This window comes from Phallusia mammillata, chromosome 1 (genome assembly GCF_965637545.1).
Source record: "Phallusia mammillata chromosome 1, kaPhaMamm4.hap1.1, whole genome shotgun sequence".
NCBI lineage: Eukaryota > Metazoa > Chordata > Ascidiacea > Phlebobranchia > Ascidiidae > Phallusia > Phallusia mammillata.
Window position 1 is genome coordinate 10886877 of NC_137252.1, and position 26796 is coordinate 10913672.

General features: G+C 37.9%; 2 protein-coding genes across 3 annotated transcripts; one reads left to right on the top strand and one right to left on the bottom strand.

Annotated features, from left to right (window-relative positions):
• The first annotated feature begins 3822 nt into the window (after nucleotides 1–3822).
• LOC145222406 (uncharacterized) lies at nucleotides 3823–20448 on the top strand. Of its 2 annotated transcripts, none has more exons than XM_080088520.1 (31): nucleotides 3823–4016; nucleotides 4183–4321; nucleotides 5414–5541; nucleotides 5708–5887; nucleotides 6087–6233; nucleotides 6518–6681; nucleotides 6751–6862; nucleotides 8215–8339; nucleotides 8406–8482; nucleotides 8674–8857; nucleotides 9073–9177; nucleotides 9360–9492; nucleotides 9791–10002; nucleotides 10304–10428; nucleotides 10652–10921; nucleotides 10978–11373; nucleotides 11694–11715; nucleotides 12056–12197; nucleotides 13051–13123; nucleotides 13185–13289; nucleotides 13370–13491; nucleotides 14080–14171; nucleotides 14583–14699; nucleotides 14755–14897; nucleotides 15402–15522; nucleotides 16186–16338; nucleotides 16913–17260; nucleotides 17534–18169; nucleotides 18239–18382; nucleotides 18852–19040; nucleotides 19715–20448. In XM_080088520.1, the coding sequence occupies exons 2-31, from the start codon at nucleotides 4205–4207 to the stop codon at nucleotides 19837–19839; spliced, it is 5007 nt and encodes a 1668-aa protein (XP_079944646.1). In that variant the 5' UTR covers nucleotides 3823–4016; nucleotides 4183–4204; the 3' UTR covers nucleotides 19840–20448. The 2 variants fall into 2 exon arrangements, with proteins under 2 accessions (XP_079944646.1, XP_079944654.1); XM_080088528.1 differs by having other exon boundaries at nucleotides 14755–14840.
• Nucleotides 20449–21128: 680 nt separating this feature from the next.
• LOC145229835 (6-hydroxyhexanoate dehydrogenase-like) lies at nucleotides 21129–25437 on the bottom strand. The gene is made up of 8 exons (XM_080095204.1): nucleotides 25344–25437; nucleotides 24933–25101; nucleotides 24146–24281; nucleotides 23646–23806; nucleotides 23159–23268; nucleotides 22272–22457; nucleotides 21667–21816; nucleotides 21129–21342 (listed from the first exon to the last, which is right to left on the bottom strand). The coding sequence occupies exons 1-8, from the start codon at nucleotides 25434–25436 to the stop codon at nucleotides 21235–21237; spliced, it is 1113 nt and encodes a 370-aa protein (XP_079951330.1). The 5' UTR covers nucleotide 25437; the 3' UTR covers nucleotides 21129–21234.
• Between the last annotated feature and the right edge of the window lie 1359 nt (nucleotides 25438–26796).

Consider the following 26796-nt stretch of genomic DNA (forward strand, 5'->3'; position numbering starts at 1 on the left):
CATAGCGCCCTCGACCGAGCTGCTAATCTTCTTCTCAAGTACGAGCGGCTGTGTTCTACTTTAAACTTGAAACGGAAACGACAGTATAAACAAGAGGAAGTATGCGTAATGATGAACAAACACCTTATGTTTGTGCAGAACATTCTAGAATAACAAAATGAATCAAAACATCTTATGACTTGCATGAGAACGGAAATACCAACACTTGCATCCAGTTAAAAAGGGGTTAAACACTTCCCCTACATGCTGTGCAACATTATTGCAAACAACATGCTAACGTTAAACATAAACTTTGTGCACATTAATATCATGACCGCTACAAAAGCTTCCCCCCAAAAGGGTGTTAAATGTGTTTGAATGAAAAACACATTTCGAAATCCTACAAAATTTGCGTGCGACACTTCACAGCGACAAAAAAAACATAGCCTACTAAAAACGCTGGGTGACGATGGAATGAAACAATACTTTGCGTTGCAATGATAAATAATGTCATAAATTCTTGTCAAATATGGGTATTGACTCTGCAATTCTTGTAGTAGATATGGTAGCATGAACGAAAATGCAATGAATATAACAGTGAATATGTCGACAAATATAGACGAGCAAAAATGGTTAAAAACAGGGATACCATTACTTTTTTTCGTATGTATATATACCACGTAAATGTAACAATATACTAAATTGTAAGTTGCGCTATTGCCTTAACCACGAAGTTTACCTTAACACTGCGTTCAATAAGTATGATACAATATATACATATTTTGGGTAGCGAGGCAATAGGGAAAATTCTGCACTTGACTAACAATGGCGAAATGGTTCACAAACAACATGCAAAATAATTTAATTGTTGGACGTAAAAAGTTAGTGCTATGCAATAAGATATATATTGACTCTTTCCTATAAACTTTAGAAGCTAATTTTAACAGGAACGATGTATGAAGTGAAGTAAGATTATATGTGAACAAGGGTAATGTTGGCGTTAATCTATTTACGAGTAAAGGGCTGGCTGAAATGTTAACGCCGTGTGAAAAGCTCAGATAGCTGATTGTCGTCGAATTGCTTCCTGTTGATCTTGTTGTTGTTTGACGTCTGAGTTCATCTGTTTTTGTACTGTCACGTGTGTGATGACGTGGCAGGTAAAAAAGGTGGTTAATAGCACTGCAAAACTGGTCATGGATATGACGATTGCAAATAATTAAGTTGGTGCCAATTGTTGCACGTTGGTACCCACTCGAGAGAAAGTATCGTTCGCTCGTGGCTCATAATTTTGTAGGCTTGTAAATAGTAGGAGCTCGTGGCTCGAAATGTCTGTTTGTAGACTTGTGAATAGTTGGAGCTCGTGGCTCGAAATGTCTGTTTGTAGACTTGTGAACAGATGGAGCTCGATGCTCGAAGTGGTATGCACCATGCAGACAAATATGGCGTAGAACGACGTCGTGTTTCGGTCAGGATGCTTGTTTTCATGGGTTTGGGCAATTGTCTTCAGCGTAACTGAGCTTACTTGTTTTGACAGGTTGGTCGTTAACATGTTATATTTGTGTGTGGAAAATGTGTGATCTTATTAAACAGCTCCAGCCAGGGAGTCAATACATATCATGCAGCGTTAGTAGCAAAACAAGAACGTTTTCGGCATGACAAAACCGTTGACATGAAACGTGAAACATAAATTGACGGTGAGACACATCGAAGAACACGTTTACAGTTTGACACTAGCAAAATATTTTCTGATTATAAATTATATACACGCACACAGCTTAACATGCAACATACATCGATGAATAAACATAACTAATTTATCTTGAAAAGTGTTATTAAGCGAATAAAATATATAAGTTATTTTACAACACAGAAAATTGTCAAGTGCAGATTTTACACGAACTTACTTAACAGAGGAAAAGATGTCATTCGGAGCGACCGCGTGAATGTCATTTCCGTGACCTTGGTAGTCGATTTCTTCCTCCTCTTTTGCTTCTGATTCCAATGGGGTGTCGGTGGAGTTGCACATAACTAAAATGTCTGGTTGTGCTTGAAAAGTCCAATCTGCAAGTAACCCTTGTCCAAATGACGTCTTGTTCGAACTGTTCGGGGCATCACTTTGAACGTGCTGTCCGAACCTTGCTCGTAAGGTACCAATTTGAAGTGACATCTGCCTGCGCTGGAAGCGAGCTCGGAAGGTGTGTAGTAACTCGTGGGCACCACTTTGTAGGCACCCCTGCCTCGATGACGACTTGTAAAGGGCGGCTACAGTATAAACTATAATGTTCATTGCAAATTGTTTGGTGAGTCTGATCTTTGCATCTCAATAACAGCTGACTGATTAACAGCCACACATATGTCTCTTCTTTCTTTGTTTTCTTGAATAACGTTAAAGGCGAACTTTCAAATCAGCTACACATCCACATGGGATAAAAATAGAAGACTCAAAAATAGTCTAAGAATAGACCCAGAATAGACCAAAAATAGACCCAGAAAAGAGCGGCGACAAAGTCGATAATAAGCTATATATAGTAGAGCAAAATATTGGCTATTGTGTGAAATCTTTTTTCCTTTAAGTTATAGAATTTATTTTATGGCAAAGGTGCAATTTATGAAGTCATAGTGTAGCGACTGATCACTTGCTAGATCTAATCCTTAATTGAAGTCCTTTTTGTGCACAATTATATCCGTAATGACTTTGTATTGGTACGAAAGTTAAGATCATAATCCCACAATAGCGCCCTCGACCGAGCTGCTATGCTTCTTCTCAAGTACGAGCGGCTGTGTTCTACTTTAAACTTGAAACGGAAACGACAGTATAAACAAGAGGAAGTATGCGTAATGATGAACAAACACCTTATGTTTGTGCAGAACATTCTAGAATAACAAAATGAATCAAAACATCTTATGACTTGCATGAGAACGGAAATACCAACACTTGCATCCAGTTAAAAAGAGGTTAAACACTTCCCCTACATGCTGTGCAACATTATTGCAAACAACATGCTAACGTTAAACATAAACTTTGTGCACATTAATATCATGACCGCTACAGGAGTAACCAAGTCCGGAACAAGAACACATTCTTACAGCACATGTTTCGGTGTTTTATACGAAACACAACACAAAACGTAGGCGAATAAGGTTTGTGGAACAACATACTTTTTTCGTTACTGAATGAACGAATGCCTTTTTTGGGTTATCAGTGGACTTGTTCCAAACATCTGAATAATTAAATACCTTTGCTCAAAATTTTTAAGGCCATGTTTTGTTTCAACCACACACGATGTGTTGGTGGTGACCAGGGTTTTTTAAGGTTTGGTTTGGGACCTTTGGGTGACCGCTAAGTAGTTTTAAGAGACCGCAAGTGTTTCATTTAAATACCAAAAAATAGCCATATTTGCTTAAACGAATTATTTATTAGGCTACTGGCAAATTTTGGGAAACCGCTGGAGAAATTTGGGGGAACGTTTCGGTCCCCCAAAACACCTTAAAAAAACATTGGTTGGGTGACTACTTACGATACTGCAATCTGAAAGTTCGATAGTAATTTGTTCACAACATCATTTAATCCTATGACGTCATGCATGTTATACGCCGTTTCAAAATAATTTTAAACCGCTTGAACATGCATGACCCCCTTTCAATAGCATTGTTTAAATAACCTTAAGTCCAACATAAGCACACAATATAAATACACGATTACATTTTGGTAAATTCAGAAGGTAAAATTAGTTGTCATGTCTATAAAATCTACTAAAATGCATTTGGATTTCTGCACTAAAATTGTTTGGCTGTATCTTAACTTTGACACGCCTTATGTTGACGATTTGTGGTTGATGCTTGATTTTGCAGTTGTAGTTTCGTTGTCTTGTACTTGTAGTTTGCAGAAATCAGCTTCGGTCTCTGTTAGGAAAATGTGAAAGCTTAAAAATTACAGCGAAATTTAGTTTGGAGTTCAAAAAGCGTCATCTTTGTTAAAGTGATCTGAAAATCCAAATTCAGTTACTTGTTGGCTGCTGTTTTCTCTTTGTGTAGAGGTAAGATAATAGCCTGAATTTTTTTTGTTTACTGCGATATTTTAACGTTTCATTTAAAAAAAAATTCACACAATGTATTTTCAATGTATTTTCGAGTCATTTGTTTTTGTAACTTGTTTTCTTTTGTTCACTTGGCTGGTTTTTTATTCAAACTGTTTTGTGTTAGATACTACTTTCCAGTCAATAAAATGATCATGAATTCTCAAGAAGAATCCCGGGACACACCAGAAGCACTACTTGCTTATTTGCGTCAAAATTGCAAAAAAATCAAATCTTATGATGAGATAGTAAATCTGCTTCATGTGGTGGGTTATAAACGAAACTGCGGGTTGCATGCTGCTTTTAAAAACAGTTGGTGCTTTGGGTACGCTTGCAGTAAGTAGGTGCAGTCTGTTTTTGGAAGCTCTTAATTAGGTTACTACATGAGTATAGTGGGCAAATAGGTAGTGATGGGACGATACCAGGTTTTGAAGCGAGTACCGAGTACGAGTACCACATGTATATACCTTCGATACCGAGTACGATTACCGAGTACTTAGGTGTAGTGTTGTACTTAGTTGTATATCACTGGCTAATTTATCTGCCATGGTCGGGGTACAGGCGTGCACACACACATGCCAAAAAAATGTAATCTCCATGTGATAGCGAAAAGGACATACGTAAACTGGCGGAACTTTTTTCCAATTTTGTGCTGTCCGAAGCAAATATTGGCATAAAGTTGCTCGTATTCTTATGGTGTAAATCTGCCTTTGGTACTCACACGTTGGTATCGAAAACTGAGGCAAAATATTTCGATACCGAGTACGAGTATTGATACCACTGAAATCGTTCGATACCATCGATACCGAGTACCGGGTACCCGTCCCATCACTACAAATAGGCATTAAAGATATTTGTGTGTACAATTATTCGTGTTTTTACACAAAAGGCACCAGCAAAAAGCTTCAAGTGCTGTTCCTGTTTGCTACCAGATTACTTGTTTATGAAAGTTGTTTTATGGTCTGGGAAATGTTTTTTGATGAAATAACAGATTATACAATACATTAGTTATGGAAAATGCAATTTATGAATATGTCAACTGTCAAACCCACTCCAGTCTAGGAATAAAATAACTTATCGAATAACATGGACTTACATGTGTCTTGTTACTGCCATCACAATACCCTAAATCATGATTCTGCTAAAAATACTTGCAAAATGTCAGGTTTTGCAATTTGTGTTTGCACTTATTTACAATGCTGTGTAGTAAGGAGGAAATCTTTAGTATCAAGTGAACTGTCATGACTTGTAAACTTTTTAAGTGTTGCATTTGTGCCTAAACATAGGTTATGTGTTATCAAGTAGGTTATAAAGAGATTTCATTTTTTTATTATATGCCTTTCTGTGTGGTACTATAGATTGCCTCAGAACAAAAAACGAGGTCATTGATTCGGTCATGTATGGACAAAGTGCTTATCAACATGAGTGACATTCATAGTCTGCGCGAGATGATTGATCGTTTGCGATCTGTTGCAAGGACAAATGGGTAAGTTTTGCATTTTTGAAAATCAAAAATTTGTGGTTGATGCTTAAGTGAACTCCCAAAAATGATTTCAGAAGAATTTTAGACAGTTTTAACCCATTATTAAATACCAAAAATCTCACAGAGATTTCTCAGAGTGTTTTGTTTTCATCTTTATTTGTGGTTTTAGGTTGAGATTTCAGGTTCCTTTGGATGAGGCTGTTGGCTCTAATACAACATGCATGATAACGGGCGATATGTTTAAAGTGGAAATCTCATTAAATGGCCAGGATATCCATTTTTGTAATGATGTTAAGGTGTATTATTCAGACCATCCTCGAAGCTGTCCTGAACTGCTGGAAATTATCAGGTACATATTTGGTGAATAAAGCACAACTTCAGTAGGTCTTGGTCAAATTTTACCCACTCACATAAACCAGATTGTACATAGCAATTTTGTCAGTCCAGCATTAACATGTTGGTTTACATTTTTATTGTTTTAATTGTGTTTTATGATTTGTTGTTTGGTTAACCTTTAAAAAGTATTATATATATACATTTTTTGGCAGAGATGGAAAATTTTTGAAGTTATCCGAATATCTAAAAAGTCTCATTGATATGTATCCAATAAATATGGATAGGCAAACCAAAACAAGAGTCTACATGGCATTACAGTCACTGGAAATTGACATTTCAAAGATGGGTCAAATATACAAGCAAGTAGCACTAAAATTAATTTAAATCTCTTAACCTTTACAATAAATTCTTTGATAATGCTACAAATGCATAGGTTTTTGTACAACAAAATTCTGAGATTGAGGGGCAACCTTTTATATAATTAACACAGTCACTCGTCTGTGTGGTATAAAAGAACATACTGTTGTATTTTTGCCACGAATGAAGTGTTTGGGAAAATTACTGCGTGAAAATTTGGCATGTTATTTCTAACCAGAGCAAGAGCATTTAAAAACAAAAAAGGAAAGAAATTGTATCTTTACAGAGAATCCCACCAAGACTGTGACAACCTGCAGTTGGTAAATCATGGCTCCGTTGGCATTCTTGCTCCTCATGCTGTTGGAAAAAACCTTCAACTTAATTACTTCCTCTCTCCTTATGACCTCATTGACCCTGTTACAAAACAATTGGTGACAATTTTTGAAAACAGTAAGTTAAATTCATAATATGCTGTCACCCTAAACTGAAAGTTTCCTAGGAAGTGCATCTATTTTGCAGTGCCGGAAACCAAGGGTCTGCATGCAGAGATAAAAGTTGTGTCCCAAGATTCTTTAAGAGCTCTTCCAATCTCACCACTGATTTCAAACAATCACCCTATCGATGGCACAGGGTATGCATCATAACAAATCTTCATTTTTTGTGTATCCGGTACTTGTTTTTGTGTATCCGGTACTTGGCCAAATGGCCAAGTTCCAATGTTGAAACCTTCATTGATGCATTCTACCTTTTTAGGAAATTACTATTGAACCACTACCTTGATTTGTTTGTTTGTATGTTTACATAACATACATGCCTTTGTTTACATTTGCATTTTGACTGACAAGTTTTACTCAGTGGGACAGTATGTTTACTGATTTCTAATGGATTTCAAATTGTCTTTAACAAAGTTACATATGTAACAAATACAGGAAACCTTGGTTAATCCGGACCCCTTTGGACCAAAAACATTGTCCAGATTAGGCAAAGATTAACTGATGTCCATTAGTTAAAGCCTTCCCTCATTACTAATCATTTGTACCTCAAGTTTTGTCTGAATTAGGCAAAAATCCAAACTGAGGTTTACTGTATATTTATTGCACTGAAAAGATAGTTATGGGTCCCCTTCTAGAAGGGGACACATATTGTTTTTGTCCTTATTTTTCTTTTTTTCTTTTTTCTGTCTAATGCTGGTTTGTGACGCTCGTTTGGTCAAGAAAGAGTGCTTTAAATTTATTCAAATTTGGACATATGTTAGTTATTAATCCAAACTTGATCCTCCGGAAGTTTGACCCCGAATAACCCAGCGGTTCACCCACAGGCCCCCGAAACGTAAAATTTTAACGCTGGTTTGTAACGCTGATTTGGTAAAGAAAGAGTGCTTCAAATTTATTCAAATTTTGACATATGTTAGTTATTAATCCAAACTTGATCCTCCAGAAGTTTGACCTCGAATTACCCTGCGGTTCACCCACAGGCCTCCGAAACGTAAAATTTGTAACGCTCGTTTGTAACGCTTGTTTGGTAAAGAAAGAGTGCTTCAAATTTATTCAAATTTTGACATATGTTAGTTATTAATCCAAACTTGATCCTCCAGAAGTTTGACCCTGAATGACCCAGCGGTTCACCCACAGGCCCCCAAAACGTAAATGTGTCTAATGCTCAAATTTTTCAAATTTTTTTTTTAACAGATGAACAAATTCATCTGTTCAAAAAATTCATCTGTTTTAGATGAACAAATTTTTATTATTTTTGGGTTAATGCTTTCTAAAAAATTGTCCTTAAGAATCTAAAAATAACCGCAACATTTGTTTACCGTAAATCCGCACAAACACGCGTGTGGGGACCCATTAGTTTTTGTTTACAAAAACAATCATATCTGTAGATCAAATGATGTGTATAAGTAAATTGGTAAATATCGTATAGAATATATAAAATGGAAGTATATCAGAAAGCCACTCTTCTAGTTAAATGTGATTTTAACAGAAAACCAAGATTTGCTGAAGTTAACCAACACAACTCTATTTCACTCCCTGCATGTTTTGTCATGAAACTGAAGCCAGCAATCGTGTTGACCAGCAAAATTGCCACAGAAATCCAAACAGAAACAGGTACATGAGTTATACTATCATATGTAGAAGGGTAAACTGGTCTAAATTTACCTGCCATATATACAGGAATTTCGGTTTTTCAAAATGGAACTCTATTACAATCCTATGTGTCCCTGATTGTCAAGGAGGGCTTGTGCTCAGAGGTACAAAGAACTGCATAAAGTTGTGCAAAAGCAAGCGATTATTTTAAAAAAAGCACAAATATATTTTTTGTGGACTTAATTTTGTAATTGTTGTAAAATATTGGGTAATTGTGGCAGTCAATTTATACCTTACATATAGTGAATGCATTTGAGATTACCCTGTGGTTGGAGCACTTTTTTTCATTTTTCAGGTCACTTTTGGTGAACACACACACCGTTATCATCTGGGTTTTAACCATTTAAAAGCTGCACTGGTTGAGGAAATCCACTTTACCCATCCTGGACACATTGCTGCAACACTGACACTATTAAGAAAACAAGCTTACTTTAATGCCATTATAACGAGTTGTGTTAGACCTAAAAAAGAAAACCACAGTAAGCTTTACATATATGTAAATGAATGTTTTCAATTTTTAGTATTTAGCTGGAAAACAGAATTTTTTTAACTTGTATTACAACTGTTTGCAATGGCGTGCAAACATATTTTTCCTTTTTAAAAAAGAACATAATTATAGTTGTATGTTTCATGAATCTTCTGCTTTGCAACCTTGCGGCATGTATAAAATTTAAAATGATGCTTTTCTTAACAGGTACAGAAGCCACAGAATGGTACTTCGACGTGTCTACAGATAACTTATTGACAAAGCTGAATATTACATTTGAGCACCCTTTATGTTCAAACTCAACAGCTTTTGGCAAGTATTTAAATATGATAAATTTCTAATGAAAATATTACAGTATTATTAACTGTTCGCAAATTATTTCCGATTTCAAATAGCAAATTTGGGAAATGTTCTCTTCAGTAAGAATCTTGCTTGACTAGCAAGAACCTATTTATCTGTTTTTGCCATCTCTCAAAAAAATATTTTTCTTATAGCTGAAATTCTGTTTTCTGCTGATGGATACTCAGCATGTCATTTGTTCACTGGCAGAGGTGACCCACCCTTGTGCACTGACCAATATGCAACCAAGGTTTTGCAGAAATCATATTCCTTACCTATTACAATGAGGTATGTGTTGTCAGTCTCTGTGTCTTCGATTTTTGTATTTTTTTCTAACAAATTTTACAATAGAATTTGTAAATAGAAAACTGTTTGCATATCTTACCTTATGTAGCATATTGACGAATTTAAACAGACTTTTTGTTCTTGACTTTATTATTATTGGTTTGTTAAACAAATTTGTTATTGAATTACTTATACCTGGTTTGTCATAGTCATACAAAAGCAAGGCTGTGTTTTGATCCAAATTACTTTCTGATCAATACATATGACTTGAAAAATATGTTGTTTTTTCTCACTTGTTCAGGAATCTAATGAAACAAACTAAGCAGCAACCTCGCAAAGAACCAGACCGAAATCGTCTACCACCCTTGCGCAATTCAATGCTCCACCCAGCAGCTTCAGGGGGTTACAAGAAGCAAGCTCCTGTGCCCCCAAAACCCCCTCAGCCTGCCCCAACACACAATTCACAGTTTAGTTCACTTCCGAAACCAGCAATCACCACCCAAACTTCATCAGGTGATAAACCTAGTTATGTCTGCAAAACAAAATGCAGTTGTTGGTAATATTTGTGTTTTTGTGTAATGCAAATTTATGGATAATAGGTCGAAAACTAAAACAGTATCACAATAAAGAAAAGTTGTTAGTGACAAAACCGTTGCAAACCATAATAAAGTTCCATTTAATACATGACATGATAACAGTTGAGGCTGAGATATAATGGTTTTAACATAATCTTCAATCCGGTCTGACTGAAAGTTTCAAAACGTGATTCTTAAGTATTTTCAACTTTCCTACTATGTGGAAAATTGTGATTTAGCCCAAGAGTCGCCACGCCAGGAGGCAGGAAAGGAGACGAACCATCCGATGCTTGCCAACCTCCTCAAACCATCACATGAACAATCTGTGGCTCCAAAACCAAGTTCCACAGCAGTTCAAACCAAGGTAGCGAATGGTGTCAGTGCCAATCAATGTACACAAAGGATAGCTATTATATATGAAAGTTAATTGGTCGGTGTACAATTTTCTAGAACTCATTTTTTAATAGTGCTGGTATCTTAATGTTAAGTATTGTGGAGTTATAAAACCATTTGCATTTTAGCTTAGCATTTATAATTCCAAGTTTGTAACCTCATTTTAACAACCTGGAAATTAAATTACATTACAGAAGCACCCAATGTTGCTGAACCTGCTAAACGACTCGGACAAGACCAGCAGTAACACGGCAAGCAGCAAAACCACAACTACTAGTCAACCGGTTTACAGCCAATCACAGTCATTTCAACAACCCACACCTGACCAGTATAATAACATCAGTAATGTACCCCACTCCATCCAAAGTTATTTTAACCCACAACCAACAGGGGTAAACCCCATGCCCCCACCCCCAAGTTACCCCAATTCGATTCCAATGAAACCGGTCCAGCAACCTTATCAGGTTTTACACAGTTTGTACATTTTATATTCCTGTTTAAAACGTATCTTTTTACACAGATGCAGCAACTCTATCAGTCCCCTCTGAACCTAGATGACCTATCCACCCCTACACCTATGACGCCATCATTGACGTCACCAAGCTTTAACACGCAACCAAACATGGGTCACTCCATGACCCCACCCCTGATGCCAGTTCACAATATACCACAATCACCTAATACTTCATCCATCCCCTCACCCATGTACTCGACCCAGTCTTCACCCATGCAGCCCCCTATGAACACCCCCCAACCTCTGCCCATGGCGTCACCAATGCATCCAGCTATGACGCCACCGCTTGCGTCACCACGAAAGGTTGGACGCAGGGGGTCGCGTCAGAAGTCACATTCCATGGAGGTCGCGAATCCGAATTCCATGGATATTAAATCCGAGCTTTCTGAATTCAACTTTGACGTGAGTAGATCGGTGATGGACAATCGTAAAACTAACGTTCCCGACTAATTGTTTCAGTGCCTAAAACAGTAATTATAAGTTTCACTTTATTTTGTTTAAGTATGCAGTATTACATGTAAAACCATTGACCATTAAAAAATATTTAAAACCATTAAAAAGAACATCTAAAACCTATGTTAACCCGCACTTAGGGACTTAGGGGTTGGTAAAATGGCAACGGTAATGTATGCTAAAATTCGGAATACGAATTTCTTGCCCTCGTTTTGTTTTGTTTTATCGCTGACATGGGCATCAAATAAACTTGTTTATTTCTTTTACAGGAGACGGACTTTTTCAATCCAGGTAATATTAATTAGTAAAGAATCGTTGAAATAATCAATATGTATCGATCTGAACTTGTGATTCCCAACCTTCTTGTTTTGAATTTACGAACTCGCTCCTGGTGTAACATTTATGGTTGTTTTGTTGAACTACGTTGTTCATTTATTGAAATATGCAATTGTTGCAACATAAAAATGAAAAGATCACTTTTTTCACTCTTCAGACAACTAACTTACATTGGTGATAACTTGTTTAATTTGACGGATCCTTTAGAGATCAGCGAATTCCAGATTGGAAACCACTCAATGTAGGCCTCTGAATATTATATATCTTCCTAATGGCTTTACTTTTTTTAACTCAGGTACCAGTCCTGCTCCAGGCAACGCTTACATGAACACAAAACTCGTGTCGCCCAACCTTATGCGCGGGGAGATGCCTTCGTTTGGTAACAGTTTCTCTTTTGATTCTGATTTTGGGACTGACACTGATCGAACATTGGGAAGGTAGAAATAACTTCAATACATCATATGTTTGCCTGTTTGTTTTGCTCGTCTTTATAGCGGTTTGCGGTAAAACAATACCGGGCATTGACCTATAGGCAGGGTTGCCATCGACTTGAAACTAAAACTAAGGACAACCGAAAAATAAAATTTCATACGAAACGAAACAAACGTTTTTGAACAAATCTTTGCGTTTATACGAGACATGACATACCCAATCCCGTATTTTTTGGCCAGAAACCATCTGTTCCAGCAACTACTTCATGCATCTCACGACAGCTCAGGTCTAGGTTTACTTTTACTTGTAGCAGGGATTTGACTAGTAATTATTGAAAATAAGACAAAAGAAGGACTCAAGTCAAAAATAAGGACAATTCTTAGAAATAAGGACAACAAAATTTACTAAGACATTGCCCTTCAAAATAAGGACAAATCTTAGAAATAAGGACGATATGGCAACCCTGCCTATAGGTATGCTTAAACACTATAAAGGATCTCCAATACAATAAAATGACATTGTCGCTTGTCATTTTGTACCAGATAATCGCCAACGCTACAGCAAATAAAAAGTATGTTGATATTGATGATTTTTTTAGAAAAGCGCAAAATTATTTTTTGCCATAAAAGTCGACTTTTCCTTTGTTGCTAAACAGAGTTTTTATGCACCATTGTCCAAGACCATAAAAGCAAATTGCATATTTTTTCATGGTTTGAAGCAATTTAAGGGGTTCAAATTTAAAACTTTTTAAAATGGATCAACTTGGCTTGAATCAAACGGTGGTGCTAATGTAAACATAAGATCTCTAAAAAATAAAACTACTTGGCGAAGTTTTAAACTATTTCTTATTTTTGGCAGAAAAAATTCCTTGGGCCGCCGTCCTTCGGGTCAGGCATTTACGCCGCAACCTTCCATGGGTCAAGACAATCAGGTACGTATATAAAAACGAAATTAAATTACAAATTGATTTAACTTATGATTGTCTTCTATAGGACTTTGGAATCAAGTCGGAATTCATTCAACATCAGGAGATGCAACAATTTCGTCCCATTTTTCCAAACTATCCACAACAACAAATGACACAGCAACAGCACGGGGTTAGTGAAAAAATGCGCTTTTGTTTGTTGCACCCGATTTTGTTTGGTGAACTTGGCTGAACTGAACATTCTACCACCAGGGAAGTATGGATATGCAAGATGAACACTCAATTTCTATTAAAACCCCAACTTCTGTGACGCGATCAATCAGTCAATCGTCCGAACAACCAGAAGCTGATCCGTTCAAGTTCGACGATAACAGGTAAGTTTAGAAGTGTTGCACTTATGTTTAGAGCGTAACCAGACCCAAACGCAAGTATGCTCACACAACTTCCCAGAGGTAAACTGACACATAACTGATTTATATCTCAATGGCTGTTAAAAGATACAAATTTTGATGTAATATTTTCGGGATTTAGGATATTTCAACTATTCCTAAAAAAATGTGTGTGCTTATATTTTAGCAATTCACATACATATCGACGTCGAATTGTCGATTGAACAACATTAAAGTGCTATTGTGTTTTTTTTAATACAAGCTCTAGTAGGCCCATACATGTGTTGCTAAACCAATTGTAGCTGTTTTTAACCCAATGATCACTTCATTTATTCTTCTTTGGGGAATTATTCTCTTGCAAATGTACTTGGCCTCGCACTATTATAATGCAGAGTTTTTAGTTTTAGGTATAAGACTAGTAATTAACACGTCACGCACAACCAGTAGTATTCCGTTTATTATGCTGCCTTTTTTATTTAACTCGTGGTGTAAAGACGCAAGGTGCGCAGCTGAACAATCGCTGAAGTGCATTACACACTTGTTTTACGACGTTTAACAAACGTTCGTTTTCAGAGCTCCGTCTAAGATCAGTATGTCTGACAGCAGTGGAAACCTGCAAAGATCCGGATCGCTCTCTCGCCAATCGAGCTCTTCATCGCTCATGGGTAGGAGGTTTGATTTAGCTCACTACCAATTGTCTGTGCCAATATGATTGCTTGCTTTGTTTTTACCTTTACACCCAGGGCGACTGATGATACCCACATGGGCGAAATATATGTCGTGTTAACACTATTGTTGACGGATTTTGAATTTTACTGTTGCTCCGTCAAATAGTGTCACAGAAAGTTACGCACATAATCAGTGATCGTCGACATACGACATCTACTATTTGCGGGAAAGATCCTGTAACAAACGCTAAACCTTTTATCTAGGATACACATTAAGGATTTTTGTTATTTGCTCAATTCCATCATATTAATCATTGATTGTCGGCATATGATACCTACTGCTACTATTCATGGGAAAGATCATGTAACTACCACTAAATACCTTTTATGTATTATTTGTTGAAACAGATGACTCCACACTAAAGGGATTGTTAGTAAGCCCAATATCTGGCGGCAATGGGAACAAGTCGGCCATGATGAAAGGGGAAAAAGGTGGAACGGTGCTACATAACCTCCTCAGCAAAAGTACAGGACTAATGCATGTGTAGCTTGCAACTATTGATGAACTTTCCTATTCCAGATCTAAGTAACATCGGACAAAGACGAGCTTCGGAGGAATCATTAGCTGGTAGCAGTCAACAGAGCATGGGTGGACACAAACCGCTGGTGCGACAAAACGCGGTGTCAAAACCGGGCATGGTGAAAAGTGCAGCCAGTCTACCGGTAATCTTACCCAACTGGAACAATGGTTGGGGGGATATATTTACATGATTTTTCCAACGCGATTGCGATTTTTTACAGATCCATTATTATTTTTTAATTCGTTAAAAACTAGTGATAGACCGAAACCAACTTAAAAAGTTCGGACCAAGACCGAAACAGGCCGAACCAAAACTTTCTCGGCATAATGGATGTTTTGAACAAAATCGTATGTTCGTAGTGCAAGTAAACTCTTTTTTGACGTCCCGATATGGCCGAAATCTTTCGACCAGCCGAAACTTTGGTGCGAGAACATTAAAAAAAATAAAAACGCGTTTTATATATTTGTGATTAATGTCACAAAAACTCAGGAAACACTATTGACGGAAAATTGAAAAAAAATACTGTAATAATTAGACTTTCAAATTTTTGATAGTTGACGTTTAATAAGTCATGAAAAACAAACAACACGATTTTTAAACCACGGTTAATAGAAACGTTGGGGGAATTTATACCATTTTATATTAGGCGAAGGCGGCAGATGGTAAAGAGAAAGCACGAAAACGGGCAGCAGGAAAGGATGACGCAGCTAAAGGTCCTCCTAAACGCAGGGGAAGACCACCATCTACAGACAAGAAGGAGCATACGGGTAGGTTCGACACTCTTTTACTTTTCCACAGTTTTTATCACTAAAACTACACTTTCTTGACTTACGATCTACAGTACAAGGCTTTTGACATAAATCACATGCATTCGCAAATTAAGGAGCAATCCTATCGCAAAAGTGTTTTCTGGGGTCTTTCCGAATCTGATTGCCACAGTTTTAACCCACAGACCATTGGTTCCCAACATTTTTCGACGAATTTCTCCCGTAACAATTCAAAACATTTTCGTTGGTCTCTATTATACTACATAGTAGATGCTAAACCATACAAAGATCATTTAAAATTGGGCCAAAAACTTCACGGGGTATTTTCCCAGAACTTTAGGGTATATTTACAAACACATGTACAAATTAACTTAAATTCCTCCCATCATGTTGTAAAATACCTCCATGGGGTTACTGCCATAGACCGTTCTAGTCCTTCTGTTGCCGAACACACTTTGTGGTAGCTTAAGGTAAAAGAATACAACTTAAATTCAAAAAGTTGACCTATGTAGAAAGACAAGGTTTAACCGGCTGTGGTATTATTTTACCCCCTATTTTGAACTTCATATTAATACTACGTCAAACTTCTTATGTTTGTTTTTTCGAAAATGAATCGATTTCGTACCACGTGTGGTTTTTAAATACGTCACGTGACTATTTAAGCGGTCAAGCGGAAAAAGATGGATGACGATTCGGAATCTCCACGTGGCAAGATCGTGTTGAACGTGCAGCTGAACAAGGGAATGCCGATTTCATCCACAACCAAAACGAAACCCAACCAGCCTCAAACACCGAACACAATCGAAAAACCTGCGGGTAGGTCCACTGTGTTCTAGGATACGAACTGAGGGCGCAAAAACTAATATTGAAATAAGTTTAACGGGTGTAACTGATGTGTCCTTCATATCACTGATGATGGCATGAGCATTTGCCGAAACGTTTGAAAAAATTAAGCATGTCGCTTTTTACGTCTATTTGGGCCGTTATTTTCACCATTAATATTGAAATAAAATTTAAACATCAACCTTTTATCTTGTTTATCCCTTGGAAACTTTTCAACAAAAATTTTACCCCATTTTTTTCATTACTCTTATTCCGCAAAGAAAACATTTTTACCGACATGTGTTTCCAAAATATACCCAATCCAAAATAGTCATCTAAGGGGGTAAATACAAGTTAGTACTCCATCAGAAATGAACATTATTTTCCAAATGCTTGGAACAAACTTGATGTCCAAAATATCAATTTTTGCGAAACCTTTTTCGTCACCGACCTATACAACACAACTTCAATGCCCGTCATATAGTTTTGTCTTCTGAATTTGTTTACAACGGTTAAGTACACATACTAAACCTTTACAATCGAAGTTATCCTACTTATAATTCCACAGCCTCTGTACCCCCTCCTCCACCCCCGCCGGCCCCCACTGGGGCGCCAGCAACCCTAGCAGAGATCGGAAAATACTCTCCCGACATGCAGCGATACTTCAAAACCCAAGTGGAAATGAAAATGAAGAAAAAAGAGCGAAAATTAGGCAGCGGTTCTGCTTCACCGGTCACAGCTGGGACATCAAAGGCCAACGGGAAATTCCCTACACCGCAGTCGGCCAAATCGGGAACTAATGGGGCCAAGGTCCCTGCACCCGCGCCCCAGAAGACCCAAGTGTCTCCCCAACAAAAGCCGGCTGCTCCTAAACTAAAGAGAAACTCTATTAATGATGTTGTTGAAATGTTACAAGGTAAGTTATTTCCCTTTATTTTCGGGTTAAGGAGTTACTTAATAACATGACTGAAATGTTGTCAAAAAAAAACCATGAAAGGCCAAAAAATCTCCTACAGATCTTATTACACAAAATCAAGGATTTAAAACATATTTTTATTTCTTCGACATATTTTGACATATCGACACTCGCACTAAACACGGTCAAGATTGCCGAGATAGAACAATCCTGACCTTGTGGACCCTAATGCTGGTTTAGATTTTACAAATCTGACTAAAAATGTCATTTTAGATGTGGCTGTCCAGAAAATGAACGAAAAACCTGCCACGTCCACAGCGGAAAACCCTGGTCTCCCAAAGCTGAAGCCCATAGGTGTTCCACCAGCAAGAATGGCGGTTGGCAAATCCCCTGCAGCGAAACCAACCTCAATTCTGAAGCAGGGATCGAGCAAAAGTCCGAGCCACTCCTCTTCTAAGCCAATGGCTGGACCTGGCCGCGTGCAGCAGAATGTGAAAAAGGACCAAAAACCGCGACCTGTGACCCCACAAAGAGATGAAAAAGGAGCCTTTGTTAGTCCACCTCTAGCTAAGACCTCGCCGAAGACACAAATGCAGACGACATTGCTGAGCCAAGACCCTAAAATGAAGACTACTTTGAATAGGATAACTGAGAGCGCAGCAGCAGCAGCAGCCAAAATTGGAAACTTACCGTCCACGAGTCCAAACGCGGGAGTCGCGAAGCAGCGAATGGCGGGAATTGGACGCCTGAATAGCGGCAGCAAGTCACCCGGTCGCTCGGTCACCCCGCCTCATGCGAAGGTGCCGTTTCCAACTGGGATACCCGAGGTTCATATTCAACACGATCAACGTGTGCATAATTTATTATTAAAAGGCAGAAAGTCCCCAGCTCATGCTGTACCAAACCCAGGTAAGCCTATTTGGCCACTTGTTAACTAAAACACAATTGCGAACATCCATATGTTTTGCTTATCCTTAGATGTGTCGACTAAAGGTGGCGAGGCAAGCGACGACCGATCGTCAGCAGTGAGAACATCAGCTGCTGTTTCTCATCCCAGGAAATCTACTTCATCAGATTCCGCTATGAATGCTCCACCAGCCAAGCGCCAGTCTATTTCACCAGGTCTTACAATGATTACCTCTGTGTTATAAACGCAAAACCGATAGGCGGCAGCGTGATGCTTTGAAATTTTTAGAAAGAAAATTTGTGTGACCAGATTTATCAAAGTTGGCAGTATATGTGGTTGATTATAAAAAGTTGGTAGTATATAGGTTTAGATAAATAAAGTGATTTAACTGTAAATATTATTTAAATATTAATGGAAAATTACTGTAACTCTGACGTAAATGTAACCTAACAGTCGCTAATGAGGACATTTTCCCATTTTTTAAGCCTTATCTTTAGCAGTTTCGTGTATTGATGTGCCTCATTGCAGTTAGTGTGGTAGGAAATTTATTGCGTAAACGTTCCAAAGTTGTTACAATATCAACCACAGTGTTTCATTTGTGCGATGACGTCATCATTGCCAAAAGGTGCCACTGTTTATCGCAGTAAATCATCCTTTTCCGAAAACCATACAATTGCTTTACAGCACTGACTACAGGTCAAGTCACATCATCGTCGGTAACAGTAAGTCCGATGAGTCCCACTGACCAACTTGTGATCGACGACGAATCTGCACCGAAATTAAGTCGGAGCGTCACTCCTGTTCAAGCTGCTGCGTCTTCTTCTGCAGTTCGAGAAAGTTCTCCTGTTGTCAAGCAGCCACCAGCAACATCAGGTAAATAACGTACAATGTAAAATAACACAGGTTTATAGATTTGTTTTGCGGATGGGTTTCATTCATGTATTTTAAAATAATAAACGCCTAATTTTGGAAACGTCATTGGTGTAGCGATGATGGGTTTAAATATCAAATTGATCCTAATTGTTTTGATATTTTGATAAAAGCCATAAAAATGTAAATTGTGTACCCAAATGTAAAATCGCGTTTCCACTATTTTTGTTTAACATTTACAGCACTTTGTATCTCTCAAATAACAGTAACAGGCGCAGACCAGGGATGGGATGGGCCGATTCGGTACCGAGCATCGCTGTTTTTTGATGCTCTATTCTCGGCCAAGCAGTTGCACAAACTGACCCAAGCATTAAATTTTCATATTTTTGCCCTGCTATCATACGAAACTAGTGTTCGAAGGGGTATTCAAGAACATAGAAGACTGTTTTTTGCGTTAAATGGTGGAAAACGCGTACTTCCAGGGCCTTTACGGCTTAATACACCGCTGGAGACGGAAGAGACCGTGGAAAGCTACAAAACTTGCGTGGAGTTGGAAACGTTTGTGACGTCACCATGTACCGAGCTTGCCAAACAAAACATTTTCAGTTTTGGCCCATCTCCAGCGCAAACAGTCCAAAAATCGAAAGGCTTAAATAAGTTATATGTTTATATTGCAGAACCCACCCCGCCAAACTTTGCGACTCTCATGAAGAAGGGATCGAGTGAAATTGATTTTTCTCCCATTGTTTCGGGGAGCCCATGTGTGATAGATGATGCTTTAATGGACGAAGCAGTTTCTTGATCCTTCCATCGTGGTCCTTGGCCGTTGCACTAAAGTATTCGTTTTTACTTTGTGTTGTATCGTATTTTTCGCTTTTGCTATGAGAATTTTGACATTCATTTTAAGCGAATAATGAATTTGTCGCTTTTTGGCGAATAATGCATTTTTCTGCACGAATGAATTGGGTTAAATTAAACGAATAGGTGCACATGCATGTTACATCGACGTTCGTCAACAATGCTTTACAGTTTTTGGCTGCTTGTTGAACACAAATTACCTTACAGTGGTGCACATAAAATCGTCAGCACAAACGATTTTGACTTTTGGCTTTGTTTACCCGGTTTCTATGGCTAATAAACCGCGTCTTATATTTACCTTTAAAGGGCTATTAAAAGATTTCCTATCGATCAACGTACAACAACATAACGTTAAGAATCTTCATCTTGTGAGTTTCTTGCTCTGCATGCTACCTATACTGAAGAGATATTTTCTGTGAAATTTACTTTGCAGTATTTTGTGATTGTTATAAGTATGTTGTTGCACTGGCTGCTGCGGGGCGCTTGCTTTGCTTATAAACTCTGCGAGTCCTGCTGCAATCACAAACTAATAAAAATTGCATTCCTTACAGAAGTTTACATTGCTCAATATGCGTTGGGTTACTTCCCTCGGAATTTGAAAGTAAATTAGATGATTATTTTCTTACATAACAATGAACTAGGCCAACTAAACACTTAAATTCTAAACTAATTGGACATTGCAAAAGTGTGAAGCAAGGCGAGGTTGGTTCAATCAAACTGTCATTGAATTGGTCATGTTCTTGCTGCCCTAATGCTATTTCCTGATGAGCACTTGACCAAATTCCATGCTCAACTGGTAGATCACAGTCGCAACAACTTATCACTAAAATTTGACCATGAGGAAAGAAGGCAATCTTTGCAGCTCGATAAAGCCACCAAAGCAAGCAAACTGAATGCTGGATGTAGTGTACATGGTATTCATGAACTTTTGTGCCTACACAGTACGCTACCTTGCCCAGTGATTCATGATGATCAACTATATTTTACAGTAAAGATGCTTTCCAACGTAACCGCTTCACAACTCACGTTCCTACGGACTTGGCTAGGTTTTAACACGAGTTTTTTCAATCAGCTATACCATAAGCACCAGCACCACCTTGAAAATTAGCCTATATATGAACGAAATTTCCTCTGAAGTTGCTTAAAACGTACTCAAGACGTTTCGATCATTTTGCTGACAACGACAATAGTTTTGTCGAAAAGTCTGAATAAAAAAGATAAGTGATCAAACGTTGCAAACAATTTATTGCAATTAAAACGTGTTGGCGACACATCGGGCTATAGTGATTGTATAAATTTCGTCTTGAAGCAACGCTATCAGAACATGCTTTCACAGCATTTAGTCGAACTTGATGATTCCTCGACCTCTCATTGTCCCTTTCTTTAACATCATTAAAGCATCAGTGACTTGGTCCAGTTTAAAGTAGTTAAGTGGCGGTGGGATAAGCTGTGGTGTTAAAATCAAAATTAGTATTTTTTTCTGGCTGTAACAAGTACTGTTGTTTAGTCCGGTGTGTTAACCCCACATAAAGCGTACACAGCATTGGTTCATACCAAAGAAATCCGAGTTCACCAAATTAAAACAATTCACTATTATAAACCAAACTATAGGGTAATGTTCCCACCCTTTGAAAAGCTGTAAATTTAAACCAATCATAAGCTTACAACAAAATGGATAAAACTTTTTGATTTACTTTGCCAAAGCAAAATTTAAATGCTCCAGTGCCACAATGGCAATGTTCTTACCACCATAATAATGACAGTAAATTACCTTCTGTGTTGCGACCAGTTCGATTAACTCCTGAAGATGATGAAGTTTTCCGACGAAAACACCTGTCACTTGATTCGACCACAGGACCATGCTTGGCAGTGAATATTGGCCACAACCTCCAAATAAGCCAACCATTGCCAGCATCCCGTTCTGCATCAAAAAATGTTTTAAATGTTGGCAACCTATATCTGTCATATTGGGGTTTGACAGGGTCGCATGGCCAAAATAATGATAAAAATACGTCTGAATGTAACATAAACTGGCAAATAGAGTGATTAGTAAAGTATACGACAAAAAAATCTTAACCACATTTTAATTGAAAATATAAACTCTCTTTTAAGTAAAATAATATATCAGTCTGTGAATAAAAATGAAACATATTCATTTCGTCTAAAATGGCATCTTTTAAATCGTTTAAAATTTCAGGACAAAGATTAATAAAAGTCTAAGCCCAATGACCTGAAGCAGATTACTGGACACGTTGCTGGAGCTATCGCTGTAAAACTGGTTGGGCAAATAACGAGTTTTGTAGGCAAATACGTCAAAGACTTAAAAGTTATTTGTTTGCATTAAAATGTAAACCTTGCGACAATTGTTATTCTTACCGGCCTTAGACATTTAAAGACTCGAGTGCTTGTCACCGACGTATTGACGTAATCCATGATGGCGTCAAACCCTCCGTCTCTTCCCTTGCTCTTAGTGAGTTCTATGATGTCTTCCTCTGTCATTCCCTTCTTCCACACCACAGTGTCGTCGCAACCACGCTCGCGCGCCACCGCCAACTTTTCATCCTGTCAATCAATTATGAAGTTTTTTTTACGGGGTTCGACCCAGGACACCCACGGTGACGAATCCCGATCAAGGTTTTTTTTTATGTCTGTATATGGTTTAGGCGCGCCAGACCATTCAGTCAAGTTCCTACGAATCAAGAAGTGAATCAGTGGATTCAGTGCACGTTCTCAAATAGAACTCCGGCGCCCTCTTGTGGCCCTTGCGCTCAGAGAAGTCGTCCAAATAAACATTATTCTCTTCAAATTACCTATAGCAATTGAAGCGAATACTTTCCTAACATTTACTTTCTCTATATCATAAAACCGATGTTGAAAAACAAGTATTAAACCCGCGTTAAATAATACAATTCATATTATAATGTAAAAGCATTTTAATACATAGATATTAACCTTAAAATTTGATACACGCTTTGTTTATTATAAAAAATATGTATTAATCATTTTAAGTTGGTATATATGAAGGTCTTATAACAAACGCTGTACATGCTGTGTCCTTTTACCCTTGTCCCAAGCAATGATTAACTGTTTAATATGCAAACGCAGAGAAAAAGTGCCAATTTAAACAGTCAGGGCTAATATATGTCCTTTTAACCCTCCCGGCAGCCGGGTCGCAGTAGTCACGTTTATAAAGGTACAAATATTTGCCTGTATCGACTGAGTAACTTTGGCGGTGAGACAGAAAAACAGCAGCTGTTACTTACAGAGAGATCGGCAATCACTATCTTCGTTTCCTTGGGCAAGACAGCCTTGGCAATTTGCAAACTCCATAGACCAAGACCTCCAGCACCCACGATCAAAACGCTTGCCTTTCCTTGATAACACAGTTGCAATGTTAGCAAAAAAATATGTACATTAGTATTTTACTCAATGTTAAAAAAAGATGTCTAAGGTATTTGATTGAACTGTACCTTAATATTTCAAAATCCGTTCGTTTTAAACTTGTAATTCTTACAGGGCGTTAGGCATGAATTACATTGCCATTTTGGTTTATACTGAATGCATTTGATGCAATCGTCAGAGTTACAACAGTAAATGCACTACAGGAAAAAATCTATACACAGCAATGCATTGAATAGGCAACGTTGTGTGGTATTTCTACCACAGAACAGCAAAATACCGTGATTCAGCAAAACTAGAAAATTTTTGCCTGGGAGGAAACAAGGTAGCTACAAAACCACTTTAAAGAACCTTCAAACTTTACAAATCGTTCCACAACCGGTTTGATGGTCGTCACAGCGTTGTATGTGGTGATGCCGGAACAGGGTAACATGCATCCGACCTCAAACGGAATCGAGTCTGGTAGCTTGAGCGCGTGTTTGGCTTCAGGTACGACAACAAAGTTCGCGTAACTGTGAAGTTCACAAACAAAGTATTGCTTTCATAGATCGTACTCGTTGTTTACCAGAAAATTTTGTAGTAGGTGAAATGTGTCCTATTTGCACAAGAAGGTGGGAATTGTAACCTTTGTATAATGCTTTATCTGTAAAGTGGCAAAGTTTGAGGCCAAATTTTTGCGTTTAATCGTGTCAAATTGCGATACAAATCAGTAGTAAAACTAAAGTTTATAACAACACAAGATTTTTGACTTTTTTAGACATATAAGAACTAAGACAATGAATCAACTTACACATTTGTTGAAAATTCGTTATTCTAAAATCTACATCTTGTATTTACACATTTATGCATACCCGCCAGGAATGCCAAATCCATAGCAGCGCAATCGTTCTGGGCACATATTCGACCAATCCTCGTCACAATACTTGCAATGACCACATGCAGCCCACGAATACACGACTACGCGGTCGCCAATTTTATGATTCATGCCTACAAATGTACAGAAATGCTTGCACTTTTTTGCAACAGAAATGCTTGCACATTTCGTAATTGTAAAAACATTTTTTCGCAATTGTACTTTTTTTATGGAATGATGCAAAACAGGCGTTAATTCGTAGACATTTACTCCAGGGTTTAAAAAAAGGGTGCAAATTTAAAACGTTGTCCTTACGAACCGATTACAGCGATCTTAAAAACAAATTAACGGATGTTTGCTTTTCTTTTCCTTAAATTGTTTGCATTGTTAACAATCAACCCTTCTGTTATGTTTCGACGATGCTTGACTATGCGATAAGCAACTCACACCATATGTTAAGCGTTGTGCTATTAAGGGACCTATAATTGTTTGTGGTAGCTCTAAAATTTTGATAAGGTCCGATGTTTTTCATCCTAAACGCAATGAATCCAAATACTTGACCAACGGCCTTTTCCCCAAAATTCTCTAGTAGGCTATATGTCCAATAAATTTCACTAAAAACAAAAACAATATATTATGTCCTTGGTTTATGTTTGGTTTGTGTTTACATATTATGCATTTATTTTCTTAAATATGTGAATGATATTTCGTTGCTGGAACAAAAAATTGCAATGCTTTTTAAGTTGGGCAAAATTCCAAAACTGATTTGCTGGTCACAATTTTACCTGCGTTGTTAGACCCGATGGAGTAAATCGTTCCTGCGATTTCGTGTCCTGGGGTAACCGGAAATTTGTAATATTCGACCTCAGTAAACTTGAAGACACTTCCGTCTCCCATCGAAACCTCATCCTCCCATTGATGCAGATCCGAGTGACAAATACCGCTATACGTTGTCTGAAAAGTGTAATTTTCGGGACCTAAATTATCAGGTGCTTAGTGGTCATTGTTTGCCCTTTACTTTTGTAGTTATTGCGACAAGAACTAAACATTTTACTCTGAACAAATTTCGAATCAAATTCAAAAGGTCGACATAAGCACATCGCGATTGAGCACAATAAGTAAAACAAATTTGCGGAAACCAATTTGCGAAATTCGTGTGCAACTTTTGTTGACCATCACAAATAATATAACCTCACCTTGATGACCACCCCTCCTGCAGGAGCCTCTGGGATCTTGGTTTCATTCAGATCCAGAGGTTCGTACGCTTTGGTAATTTGTGCTCTCTTCATGATTAACGTTTGGTGGCAAACTTACTACGAAGCTACAACTCTATCTATTAACCTGTAAACAAAATGTTGTTTTTGTTACTTTTTTCGAACCGGTGATTGAAATTAATGCACAATATGTTATAACAGTAACAGGTGTAAGTTGTCTGAAATTTTGCTCGTGTGAATTGCCAGAAATCTTATTTTTTAATGATTTTATTAATGCTGTATGATGCATTTTCCCGTTTTCAATTTTGGCAAAAAAACACACTTAAAAATAATGAATCGGCCCATCTGAATTCAATCAGTCCCGTCACGTTACAATGATTGAACAACACGCTCCAAGCGCTCCTTATACGCCAAAAAGGTTACAAAAATTATGTATGTACTTATCCCTTCTGATTACCCTCTGCTTTCAGCATCGTCTCGTACGATTTACTGAACATCCCAGTCACCTTACGTTGTTTAAATAAGGTGAGGTTAAGGGGTTTCTACGTGATCAAGCTGCCTTCAGACATGTCGGCGTTTAATGTGTAACCAAGTCGACAGGTTGCAGATTTATCAATGTGGTTTTAGCAAACTATTGTTAACCGGTAGCTTCCGTTGTACAGGAATTTGACTTTTTAACCGCTTACTTCGCAATGAACTTGTTTTCCTCAACCCAACAAAGTTTTGTGGTGTACGCTGGTGCCTTTTGCTAAACCACGTGACCGGTTTAAACGCAGCGTCGGCAATCGTAACTTGCAGAGTCACAACATAAAACTGTTATTATATCCAATGGCTATATTGAAGTGGTGAAGTTTTTATCTGTATGTGCAGAACTACGGTTAAATGGCCATAAATATACTTTGGCGTCCAGCTAAAATCAAGTTGACATGCGTTGAGGGGCAAGAACTACAAACAACACACAAGAGTTTTTACAGCTTCCGAGTTGTAATGTTTATTTACTAAGCACTATTTTACAAGTCCTGTTCAATGGTATCATTTGCAGCAATACTTCATGCAGCACAAAACGAATTAGCATCGTATTGTGTAGTTGTATCCAATTATTTCTAAAATGCGCGTTTAGCTGTTTTCTGCGCAATTGCGGCAATACTCAGACTGCGTGAGACCCACAATTTAGTCTATGGAAGTATGTTTAGTTCACAAAAACATTTATTTTCTGCTGTGCCGAAATCAACCGATCCCTACAACATAGATACATGTGTATACAGGGTACCATTTGTAAGTATTTTCGTTTAGTCAACATCGCGTGGAGCAAAACAACCGCCAACTGTACCACGCACCAATGTACCACGCACCCAACGCATGTTGCTCTGCTTGCACAGTATGCGCCAAGCTTAACTTGGCCAATCAGTAGCGCTTGGGCCGGCCACACCTTTAT